Genomic DNA, 12,618 nt, shown 5'->3' with positions numbered 1-12,618 from the left:
ATGCATATTTGGATGAACCTATCTTACCTCGAGCATCTAATTTTAACATTTTGAGTTGGTGGAAATTGAATGATGTCAAGTATCCCATTTTACAAGAAATTGCAAGAGACATATTAGTCATCCCATTATCTAGTGTTGCATCATAGTACCTGTGGTAGGATTGATTGTAAGCACACATCGTAACAAACTTCATCCGAAAACGATAGAGGTAAATGTGCACTCAAAATTGGATTGCAACTGGAGTTTTGACAAGTTAGTTTGTTTGTTTTGTTTTACCTCTTTTTAGCATTTAATATATTAATAAATATTTTCTTTTAATACAAATATGTGACAATATAAGGTACTAGCACGGAAAAAGAAATGGTTAAATATTTAACAACTGTTTTAGAAGATGCAGACGATTCTGATGAAGATGGCGTGGTGACTAAGGTATGCTTAAGGATTAACATTATTTTCTTATGACACTTTTTATTTTTTGTGGTATAGCTTTTTTTTTTTGTGACATTATTTATTAATTACATTCTAAATGTAGTAATGAATAATACTCACAACTAAGGATGTGATGATACCAAGAAAGGAGAAAGATTTGAATGTGAAGTCATCGATGAAGAGAGAAAGACGAGCAATTTATATATTGTGAATGTATAAGACATTTGTCTTTAATTGACTTCCTTATTCAAACTTTATTTAATTTTAAGTTGTAAACTTATTTAATGGATTTGTCAGCTTTGAAATTGTGTTTATTTCATAGATTAGTTTATTATATTTTGTTTATTTTTTGTGGACTATTCAAATTTTAAATAAAATCACTTGAATTAAAAAAAATGAGGAATTCAATAAACTTATTTAATAGATTTGTGAACTTCTAAATTGTGTTTATTTCCTAGATTAATTATTAAATTTTGTTTATTTTTTGTGGACTAATCAAATTTTAAATATAATTTTAATTAAAAAATGGGGAATCCTCGTAAGGAATTAGTAGGAGAATCTCCGACGGGGAATCCCTGCCCCCATCCCCGCCTTCAAATGGCAGGGACGGGGGTGGGGATGGGGGAGAATTTCCCCCACAGGGCCGGGGACAGGGGACGCCCTCCCCCCACCCCAGCCCCGACCCCATTGCCAACCCTACACCAATCCCATGTATAGGAAAGAGAAAGATGGTATTCTTGGGTTAAGTAAAGATTATAGGTAAATTAAGGAGACAGTCGAGAGTAAATGTGTATTTTCCCTACTTAGGTGATCTCCTGAACAGTTGAGAGAAACTATGTGCTAAGTTCATTGAGCATGACTTCTGGTTAAGTCAAATTGGTAGCATGTGTTAGTGATGTGATTTTAAGTCTTAGGATTGGAACCAAATGTTTTATGATTAAGGTATACATGCTTCAGTAAAGAGCTTATGTTTTGCAAAAATTAATCTTATGCCAGGGTTGATATGTGATTTCAAGCAACTTAACTTCATGTTAGAAAGTAGAACCAACGCATATTGTTTAATGAATATGAATTCCTATGTAGGATTCCATGTCTAATGCATGTTAACCTTTTCAAAAGAGAATTTTAACATATTTTAAGATAACTTGTTTCTTAAGTTGTGGAGCATGCGTTAGTAATGATGTTAAGACCTTAGTAATATTGACCTATTATATGTTTAATTTCCATTTATATATTTTTTTTAAGTACAACAAACCATTTTTATGTGTTTTTATATGAAAAATATGGAAAAAAAAATTAAACTAATGTGATAATAATATGTATAAAATAATGAAAAAGGTACTTGGATACAATTGAATTTGTAACAAACATTTAAACAAATCGAAAGTTAGTTAGATAAAACCAAATTTGATAATAAAAGATAAATTCAAATATAAATTGGAGAGAAAAATCAGGAAGTTTTTATTTATTTTGATTAATTCGATAAGTAGTCAGATAAAATCTAATTTGATAATAAAATATAAATTCAAATATAATTGAGGGAAAAAATCAAGAAGAGAGATCGTTTATTTACAATTATACTGTATTCATAATTTCATTTTCATTTAAGTTTCAACTACACTGTATTTAGAACTTCATCAACCACAAAACCTACGAAAGAAGCCTAACTTGTTGTACAAGCATAGTAAAAATAGCAAAACTGCAAAAGTGAATACTTATTTGTTTGTCAAAATGACAAATTAATGGTATAGTAATATAATAAGATGATAATGAATAAAAGATGATTAAGAAAATACAAAAAAAATAAAATTTAAATGAAATATATAGTTTGTTATATGATAATATTATAAAATATTAAGTAAAAATCTAATCAGGATAAAAAAAATTGATCCAGATTTAAAATAATGAAAAACGAATAAAATAATAGAAAAATCTAAAGATATATTATAAATCAAAATAAAAATAGTAATAAACAAATTAAATATTGATTAATTCTGAATATTTTTGAAAAGTGGTTAAATCAAACCAAATTGGATATGAAACCGCCAATTCAAATTTTAAAATGAGAGAAAAATCCGACACCTTTATCTCCTAAATCCATTAGGTTGAATCTCATAACGGACGATTTCATTTAGACTGTACTTTTATTGAGAACTGATTCACGGTCTCATAACAGACGATTCCATTTACACTGTATTTCTATTTAGAATTTATACACGGTATAGTAATTACACAATACTCGAAAGAAATGGTTAATCGACCCTACCAAGAGCAATTTGGGTATTATAAAAATATAAGTCACGTGCGTGGCATGCTTTTGCAAAAAAAAAAAAAAAACATTATTTCTATCTTTTGAAAAAAATTAAAAGATACCTCCCGATTTTGCTATTTCCTCCCCTTTCCAAAATATAATAAATAAAACCGAACCAAAGGATTTTGACTTTTATATGGAACTTTTAGCAAACCGACCAATTCTGAGCTGGGCTCAAACCCAGTGATCTGAACCGACTATAACCCCTTTAAACCAAAGGAATCAAACTCTGTATATCGGCCCAAGCCCAACTGTGGTTCCCTTTAGTCTAGGGTTAATTTTTCTCTTTCATTTTCTGATCTTCTTCAGCAGCCGCCGCATAACCTGTTTTTTGTATATAAATCTTTTCTCAGACTTCCTCCGCCTCCTGCCGCAGACTTCCTGGTTTTCTGCCGCCGCTTCATTTCAGACTTGAGAGTAAAAAGAACAAAAAAAAAAAAAAAAAAAAAAAATGAAGACCATTCTTTCATCCGAGTCTATGGATATTCCAGATGGGGTCAAAATCAAGGTGCATGCCAAGATCATCGAGGTTGAAGGTCCTCGTGGTAAGCTTGTTCGCAACTTTAAGCACCTTAATCTCGACTTTCAACTTATCACTGACGAGGCCACCGGCAAGAAGAAGCTCCGTATCGAAGCCTGGTTTGGGTCCAGGAAGACATCCGCCGCTATTCGTACTGCTCTCAGCCATGTTGAGAACCTTATTACAGGTGTCACTAAGGGCTATCGTTACAAGATGCGTTTCGTCTATGCTCACTTTCCCATCAATGCTAGCATCACAAACAACAGCAAGTCTATTGAGATTCGTAACTTCCTTGGTGAAAAGAAGGTGCCCGTTTCTCTATGCTTCATTCCAGATTTTGATTTCTATTGTTTTCGAACTTTGCTGTTAGCTTGTTTGTTAACTCGAGCTGTGGGTTGATACTGCATATTTTATTTGTCGGAGTCTGCCTGGTGTTAAGATATTTACAGAAAAATTCAATTTTTGCTATTTCTCTACCTGTGTTGTTTTCAATGCTTGTATGAATTGCCATTTTTACAAATACGTACTCCCTCGTCACATGATTTCTTCCTGGGGTCCTATGGAGCAATACTTAGAAGTTGAAGTTTATTCTGGGTAGCAGCCGTTCGAATCTCATTACTAGTTCTGTTAGAAATTAAAATTTCGGTTTAGTACGAAAACCATCATATAAAGAAGCCTTGGCATTGATTAACGAGATCATCTTTCAAAGGTGGACGAGTTAGCTTGGATGCTTATGAATATATCGTTCATGCTCGGCTCTTCATGGCAGAGTTTTGTATGTTGGATAATTAGGATGGTTGCTTCAATGCTCTGCTCTTCATGGCAGAGTTTTTTTATGTTGGAATTGGAATTACAGTCGTTTTTAATTCATTCTTAGTTCGCATTGCACAAGATAGAATATTGGCCATACGTTGTTGTGAGTTTGTTATGAATCATGCTCATAATTGTTTTATCAGGTGAGAAAGGTGGATATGCTTGATGGAGTTTCCATTACCCGATCTGAGAAAGTGAAGGATGAGCTAGTTTTGGATGGAAATGATATTGAACTTGTGTCACGGTCTTGTGCCCTTATAAACCAGGTTTGTCTTAATCACACTCACATCCAAACTTCGCTGCACATAAAAGGAAAGAGAAATCATTGAGTGGCTTATTCTTCTATGCCTTATTTTGCAGAAATGTCATGTCAAGAACAAGGATATACGGAAGTTCCTTGATGGTATCTATGTCAGCGAGAAGGGAACCATAGTTGGAGGAGATGAGTGATCAATACAATTGTAGGTTATATCTGCTCTTAGTTTCAAGAGTTTGTTTTCTTTCGGAATTGTTTTTTTTTTTCATGACTAATAGCGTAATTTTCTGATGTTTCTTATTGTGGCCACCCTTTAAAATTTATTACAGTTTTGTTTTATGAATGAATTTTAGTCGAGGCACATAAACGGTGCTTGGTTGGTAATCTGTCTGCGATGGTCTTTTTCACTTATTTCGAATTTAGGCTATTGCATTAACATTCTCTTGATCCTTAATTCTTGGTTATTTGAGCTTAGATGCCCATTAACCCTACATTCTGGGAAAACTGTAGGTACAGCTTGGAATATCTATCTATATATAGAGAGAGGAGGGTGCACCCTTATTTATAGTTTATTTTGTGGTGGGGTTGTAGAGTTTTTTCCCCATGTGATTTGCAATATTTCATTATAGTTCTCTCACTAGTCATGTAATACGATTCTTAGATATTTATATGCACCATAAGAACATTTAAGGGGCATTTGGGACGCTGAGTGGGTTATAATGGTCAGTGTTTATTATAGTCTGTGGGTTATAATAGTCTATTATTTTAGTCTGGGTTTGTATTTGGAGTGCAGGTTATTAGTCTTTGGTATAGTAGTTAGTTTGTGGTATAATAGCCTGTGTTTGTTGTGTAGGTTATTATAGTCTGGTTATAAGAGTTTGTGTTTGGGGTGCAGATTATTATAATAGTCGGTTATAACCGTATGTAAATTAAATGCATGTTATCTTAGTATATATCACAACTGATTTTACTTTTTCGTATATCAAAGGGAAAAAAATTGAAATGAAATATCATATTTTCACGAACCTTGTTTGACATAAAATGTGTACAAATTGTTTGTTTCACCAATTTGTATAAAATATGTTGAACGTAGCATTGTCCTCATTCCACCAACTTTAACCTTGTTTGACATATCAAACTTTGTGAGCATGCAATCAATTCCATTCTCTTCAAAGGATATTAATTATTGTCCAACACATTAATGCATGTAGAGATAGAGAAATTTTACAAATAGCAAAAAAAGAAAACTAGATCACATTCATGTCCATAAAATAGTACAGAGTGAAATATAAAAAATATTATAAAGTACAAGTCATCATTTAGATATGTCCAAACTAAACATGGAAAAGTAAGTGATGAAAATAGTTGGTCATGCCTTGTCTAGAAGAAGTTTACAATACTCAAATTTCATATCCATTGGAATAGACAAAGAACTCTTCGTAGCTTTTGCAGTTTTGGAATATTGTTAAGTTCGTTCACAACCTTGGCACGTAGCTCAATCTTTGTTGCACGTTGCTCTTTTGGCCATTTAGCAATGGGTTTCAGTTGGTGAACTTCAGTATAATGCTTTCTCTTACTTCTTCTTACTATTTGATGAATTGCCTCCTTTGGAACCAAGTGTAGAATTCCATCAAGCTCATTCTAAGAGCACCTTCATGCATATGCTCTGGTACATTTGATGCCATTTCACCAGGTGTCTTTGCTCCTTTTTTTATTGTTCGGTCCTTGTCGAAGACACAGGCTAAGTCATCAAAATATGAGAATGACTTGTTCAGGAGCCCTCAGCAAAAGCTGCAAGATGGCTCTACATGGAGAGTATGACTGGTCAATATAACGGGTGATGATGAATGGAAAAAAAATGTTTATGAAATTTTACCTTCACATTCCAACTATAACGCAAAAACTATACAATGATGCACGCAAGGTTCAAGTCCATGTCCCTGTTACCAATTCTCCGGCAACAGTGCCATAAACTTGTCAGATGCAAATTTTGAGTCTTAAACAATGCGCTGATACAAATATGGATATGCATAGCGATATATGATGATATGTGATACTACTAGATGTGCATTATTAACTAATGTTCTTGTAGCATGTTGTGCGTTGAAACCAAGTATAATTTCACTGCAAGTTTCTTGGTGTGATCCGAAGTCGAACACAGGGACTATTTTAGGTTATTGCGTTATGCTTGTGATACATGCGACCAAGGGTTTTTTCAATTTAATAAAGAATTTGTGTACAAGAAATTAAACATTCGATAAAGTAAAGTAAAGCGATAATAATGTGATAATAACATAAATTGCGTTAAAGTAAATGTAAGCTAAGATGATACAAGATACATGATTCATGATACAAGATACTGAGGTTAAGGCTGCTGTGAAGATTATGCAAAGATCGTGTAATGCGGTGATAAGTCTTATGTATGAAGCAGAAACAGAAAAAATAATTAATACAAACATCGCAAGTTTCCTAATTGCGTTAAAGATATAAGTGTGGTTCCGCTTTTCCATAGGCGTACACCTCTCAGTGATCAGCCATGTTCCCACATCTCTGTAATGAACGCAAAGTTACTTCCATCTCTGGCTTTAATTAACGCATTCTTCTAACCTTCTCTTGACAGATCAGAATGACATCTACACTTCTGCTCTCGCAGGTGAAAATGTCATCTAGCATGCTTTAGCTAAACGCATTTATCTCTTTATCACAGATTAAGTTGATCGTTTCATCCATATTAATTACCAAGATATTAAGAAAAATTTATGGAGAAATCGAAAAACGGAGGAGCGGAAATAGACAGAGAAGTGAACATGGAAACGATCAAGACATTCAATAAAACTATTTAGCGTCTGATACATGATTTGTGAATGAAGAGATTAAGAAGATGAAATACACTTGATGAAATAGAGTTAGAAACAAATACAAATAAGTGCCAACGCTATGGATGGAGATTTGCCTGTCGGTGTGGATGGATCGTGCAGAAGGATGAGCTTCCCTCTTAGGCTTGCTCAATCGATAACAGGGATTAATTATATATTTATTTATTTAAAATTAATTTTATAATAACTTGAATTTATGAAATTCAAATATAGAATTAGTTTTTATTAAGTTAATTTAATTTTTATTAAATTTATTTAGTTATAATAAATAAATTAGAATCAAATTTCATTTATAATTTATGAACGTGAAATTTCATTTATTTAATAATATAAATGAAATTAGTGGAAAAAAAATTAGATTTTTCCACTAATATAAACACCTTAAATTCCACCCAATTTGACTTGATTTGGTGTCAAATTGAGGTTAAGTTAATTTGCATGATTTTCTTATATAAATAAGTATTTTTTTAAATATATTTTGGGTTCATGCAAATTAAAAATTTTAAAGAAAAATAAGTTTTCCTCTCAACTCAAATCTTCCTCAAAATCCCTTCCTCAAAATCCCGCTCAGTTTGGGTTCACTTAGAGAAGTCCTTGTTCGAAATTTGAGTGGATTGAAGCAATTAAGAGATTCTTCAAATGTTGTACTTCTCTAACCTAAATTCTGAAAATTTGAACGTGCAGAATTTATGTAGTTGGAGTGCTTAGATCTAATTACTTCCACATGTTGAATGTCAATTCCATCAATCCTATCAAATTTGAAGAGAGATTCTCGCATTTAATTTGATATGAAAATTATTTAAACAATATGATATGTATCTTATTTCATCCAAAATTATATTTTCTCTAATCGGCTTAGGCATCTTGGTATATATATGGCCAAGGATCTTCTTATGCTATCAAAAGAATAGATTCTTTTGCATCCGTTGTCAATCATAGTTTTCCGTGAGTTTGGCTCACATCCGCAGTCGTTGCTTGCTGCCCGTTGCTTGTCACTACATGCTACGTCGTCATCATAGTCAGTCGCACGAGACGGAGAAGAATCCTTTTTGCATTCCTGCTGGTCGCCGAAACCGTTGTCATGAGCTTCGGCTAGCATTCGCTTTGAAAAACGTCATCGCTGAGTCACCTACTTCGTTGGTCCACTGCAGTCGTCGGAGTCGTTAACGGAGTTTCTGGCCTATGCTTTTAAATCTTGAATCACCAAAGATGTGTTGTGGGTTTGTTGGAGTTTTTTTATTGTTATTCACCGGTGTTTACGACCTAAAGGAAGGAGAAACTGATGCAGATATAATTTTTTTATTCTCAGGCGGCGGTTATATGAGGAAGAATCCAAAGAGATTTTCATCTCATTTCCATGTGTTGGGCTGAAAGCCATTATTTTTTATTTATTTATTACTATTATTATTTTACTATCAGCATATAGTTTCTTCTCTTTTTTCAACTTGTTTTTCCTGAATCTTATCACAATACAATATCAAACACGACGTCACAAACAATATATATGACAAGAGAGTAACAAGAAAACGAATAGAAAAATAACGACACACAGATTGATCACACAATTCGATGTAAAAACACCTACATATAGGGGGCAGTGTGCCCGGTGGAACGAAACTTCACTCTAAAGAGTTTAACAATTACAACGAAAGTACTTATCTAATAGACTCCCCCATCAATGACACATATAATTTCTGGTATAATGTTTGGTTGAAAATGTCTCAATCCAATAAAGGAGCACTTTACCTACCCTACGACGGCACTGATTCTAAATCACTGGAATATCATTGCATAGACATGGTTTATAGGGTTCATAAAATTAGATGCTAAATTTGAATGGATATTTGATTGCATACCAAGTACTTGGGTGAAAGAAGAAGTGAATCAGAATGAATTAATATACTTTATATATTTCAACTTATGTCATTCTCTCTCATGATTTTAATTTTGAATTCCAGTTATAAGTAAAAAATTTGAGAAAAAGTTATTAGTTGGAAAAGTACCAGACACTATTTTAATGGCAGTGTAAATTTTGAATTTGTCTTTTATTAATAATGTTCTCAAAATCCTATTGCGAATTCATGAATTGTTCATGAACCACAAGATTAATGAATCACAAATTGGAAAGATAGCTTATATTTATCTCCTAATTGATATATTTGATGTGAAGCTTGAAAAATAAAGAACAAGACGACAATATATGAGAGGTTGAAGAAAATATAAACTTAATTTAGATAATTATCTAAATAATCTAAAAAATTAAGTATTATGATCCAAGAATATAAATCATGTGACTAGAGTTATATGAGGAAATTGTTTCCAAATTAGCTTAGGAAATCACATTTTGAGGAATTTTGGAAATACCTCAATGAAAAAAAAAATAATAAAGAAAGTAAATATGATTTACTGGATTCTTGATGGAGAATTAAGATTCGCACTTAGATAGTTGGATGAGAATTCACTATCAAATTTTTATTCATTACAATTAGATTGATTGTAATTCTTGGAATATACTTAATGATGTAAAATAGTTTCTATATGTTAGCACCGGGAAGCCCATCTTAATTAGTGTAGTAGGAGACATCATATATCATAACTATTACTTATGCTGAAAATGGTGCATTTATCACCATAATAGAAATTCGATCTCTCCAATCTTTATTACTAATTAATTCATATGATATGAATGTTTTATGTAATAAAGCATATTTTCAAAAGTTGTTTGAAAATATGTTAAGCTTTTAAATAAGTACAATCAGTATGAGTTGAAATGTCTAACACATACAAATACTACACTGAAAATTTTAGGATGATTGAATCCATAATGGAAAGGCTAATTATTTTCTTCTAAAATATACTTGTCTTTAGCAATTAAAGTTGATTATCATCAATTTTAATGAAATGACTAGTACAAGTAATTCTCTAAAAGTTAGAGTTAAATTACTTTACCTGTTTAAAGATATTGCCTCTCATGCAGGATTGTCATTGGACCTTATTGGATAAGGTCACAAAGACCAAAGAACGCAATTGACTTGAACATTTTGATCCAAGTGGTCAGGCAAATATAAAAGGAAAATAAGCTGTTGAGTTATATGTTCTAAAACTCGCAATTTGTAATGTTAAATATTTTCTATTATCAATAAAGATGTTATTGACATTTATTCAATAAAAGTGTTGTTGAATGGGTAAACTATACTTGTATAGACTAAATCCAATAAACTGAGATCCATGGCTATTACATGAATACTCGAACTTTATGTAGATACATAAAGATGGATCAAGTTCAAGTAAATAGCCAAAACAGACTAAGGGTGACAGATCCCGACCTTGAGTGGCACTCTTGGAACGTTTTCTTCTACTACATGGGGGGGAGGAGAAAACAAAACAATTGGAAAACGTGTGTTGGGAAGCCCATTGAGTGATATCTTTTATATGAACATAGGTTTTGGTTTTGAAAAACTTTACATAACATTTATGTGTAAACCACATCCAAACATCAAGAGTATTCAATACACAAGCATCAATTGATAAACATGTCAAACAAGATGGCATGATCAAAATAAATTCCATAAGCAATTCCAGAAAAAACCAGTTCCTAGTATCCAAATCAAACCAAAGTCAAGTTACGAGGAAACAATACCAGTACTCAATACAACCTATCTAATGTGCACATGTCGACAATATCCCGTTAGACGTGTTTGAGACATGCTAACATTTTCCAGGGTACAATTCCAATTTCCTCCGAAGTTGAAATCTCGTTCCCTCAACCACGTTTCAAAACACGAGTTTCCAATCAAATCCTATTTAAAACATGCTTTCAAGCCAATCATAGATTAAAACAATTTTCCAAGTAAACCAATAGGATATTGGTGATTTCCAATTAAACTTCAAGAACTCACATTTTAAGATCATGGCAGCTTTTCAAACCATACATCTATATATAATACCATATATGTATATAGATTCAACCAAGAACATTTGAAAATAAACATTCATAGTTCACCAGTGGAACTCCCCTTTTTCCTAGCCTTTTCTAGGTCCCTCGTTCCTCTCAGATCTCGTGCCTATATTAGTTCAACAATAACTTAAAAGCTCATTTTGGGTCTAAAATCACCTTAAAACACCTTCTTAATCCTAAATTTAGCTTACTAATCATAATAGATGAAAACTAGGTCTGGAAACAATTTTAGATAGCAGTGGTCGTAGAGTCAACTTTAATATAGATCAACTGGACACCTGAGCCATTTTCCAAATGCTCAGATGGTGTGCCCAACACCTGGTTTGTGTGTCCAATGCCTGGTTGAAGGTTTGGACGCCTAACCTTGTCACTTCAGCACCTTAGGTTCTTTTTCTTACACCTCTCTCTTGCACTCTTTTGAAGGTGGAACAAGTTTATGATGTGAAATGGAGTTCCCTATCAAGGGACCACCTCGGCTCCTCTCTTCTCGAGAATCGATACATCCCTTATCAGTATATGGACAGCTATCTCTCGAGCACAGGTTTAGGTTCGGCCTCAATGGGAAAATAAAACGGAGCACCTAACAACGTATCTTCACAGACCAAGAACTACGAGATCGCCCCTTCCGGGCGGAATAGCCTCACATCATATTGCAGCAGGTACATTGGGCATATTAGCAGGCCTATTCCATCTTAGTGTTCGTTCGCCCCAATGTCTATACAAAGGATTACGTATGGGAAATATTGAAACCATCATTTCGAGTAGTATTGCTGCTGTATTTTTTGCAGCTTTTGTTGTTGCTGGAACTATGTGGTATGGTTCAGCAACTACCCCGATTGAATTATTTGGGCCCACTCGTTATCAATGGGATCAGGGATACTTCCAGCAAGAAATATATCAAAGAGTTTAGTGCCGGGTTAGCCGAAAATCAAAGTTTATCAGAAGCTTGGTCTAAAATTCCTGAAAAATTAGCTTTTTATGATTATATCGGGAATAATCCCGCAAAAGGTGGATTATTCAGAGAGGGTTCCATGGACAACGGGGATGGATCCTCTATAAATACCTTATAGGCAACCTCCAGCCATCCTTGTCACCTATACAAGTCCTCATAGCATGACACCTACACTTATATGAAAATCCCACGTGTCATCACCATGCAATAGCCAATGCATAGTCCCCTTAAGGGTGTTAGCCTAAGAGTTTACATGACTTCTCCTTATTCCACATGTAGCCACCTCCTACTTGCATGTTAATCATAAATGTCCTCACCTTGCTATGCCCAATGTATAGGCTTTGCATGAGGTGTCCTTTTCATGCTTATCTCCATCCTTTAGGCATCTACTTCTTACTTGGACTTAGTTAATATCTCATTTGGTTAAGCCACATATCTCACTTCGATGTCAACTTGAACTTATCTCCTTAAGGAACTTTGATCGGATGCATGGTCCCTTCCAT

The 12,618-nt window shown here is 33.5% G+C and overlaps 1 protein-coding gene across 1 annotated transcript; it reads left to right on the top strand.

Moving 5' to 3' along the window:
- Positions 1–2,874: 2,874 nt before the first annotated feature.
- Positions 2,875–4,713, top strand: LOC120085564 (large ribosomal subunit protein uL6-like). The gene is made up of 3 exons (XM_039041642.2): positions 2,875–3,566; positions 4,217–4,339; positions 4,434–4,713. Exons 1-3 carry the CDS (start codon positions 3,192–3,194, stop codon positions 4,521–4,523), a joined length of 588 nt encoding a protein of 195 aa, XP_038897570.1. The 5' UTR covers positions 2,875–3,191; the 3' UTR covers positions 4,524–4,713.
- The last annotated feature ends 7,905 nt before the right edge of the window (positions 4,714–12,618 follow it).

Source organism: Benincasa hispida, chromosome 1, assembly GCF_027475165.1.
Source record: "Benincasa hispida cultivar pf3 chromosome 1, pf3_genome.v1.1, whole genome shotgun sequence".
In the NCBI taxonomy this organism is placed as follows: domain Eukaryota; kingdom Viridiplantae; phylum Streptophyta; class Magnoliopsida; order Cucurbitales; family Cucurbitaceae; genus Benincasa; species Benincasa hispida.
This window is presented reverse-complemented; position numbering and strand designations above follow the sequence as displayed.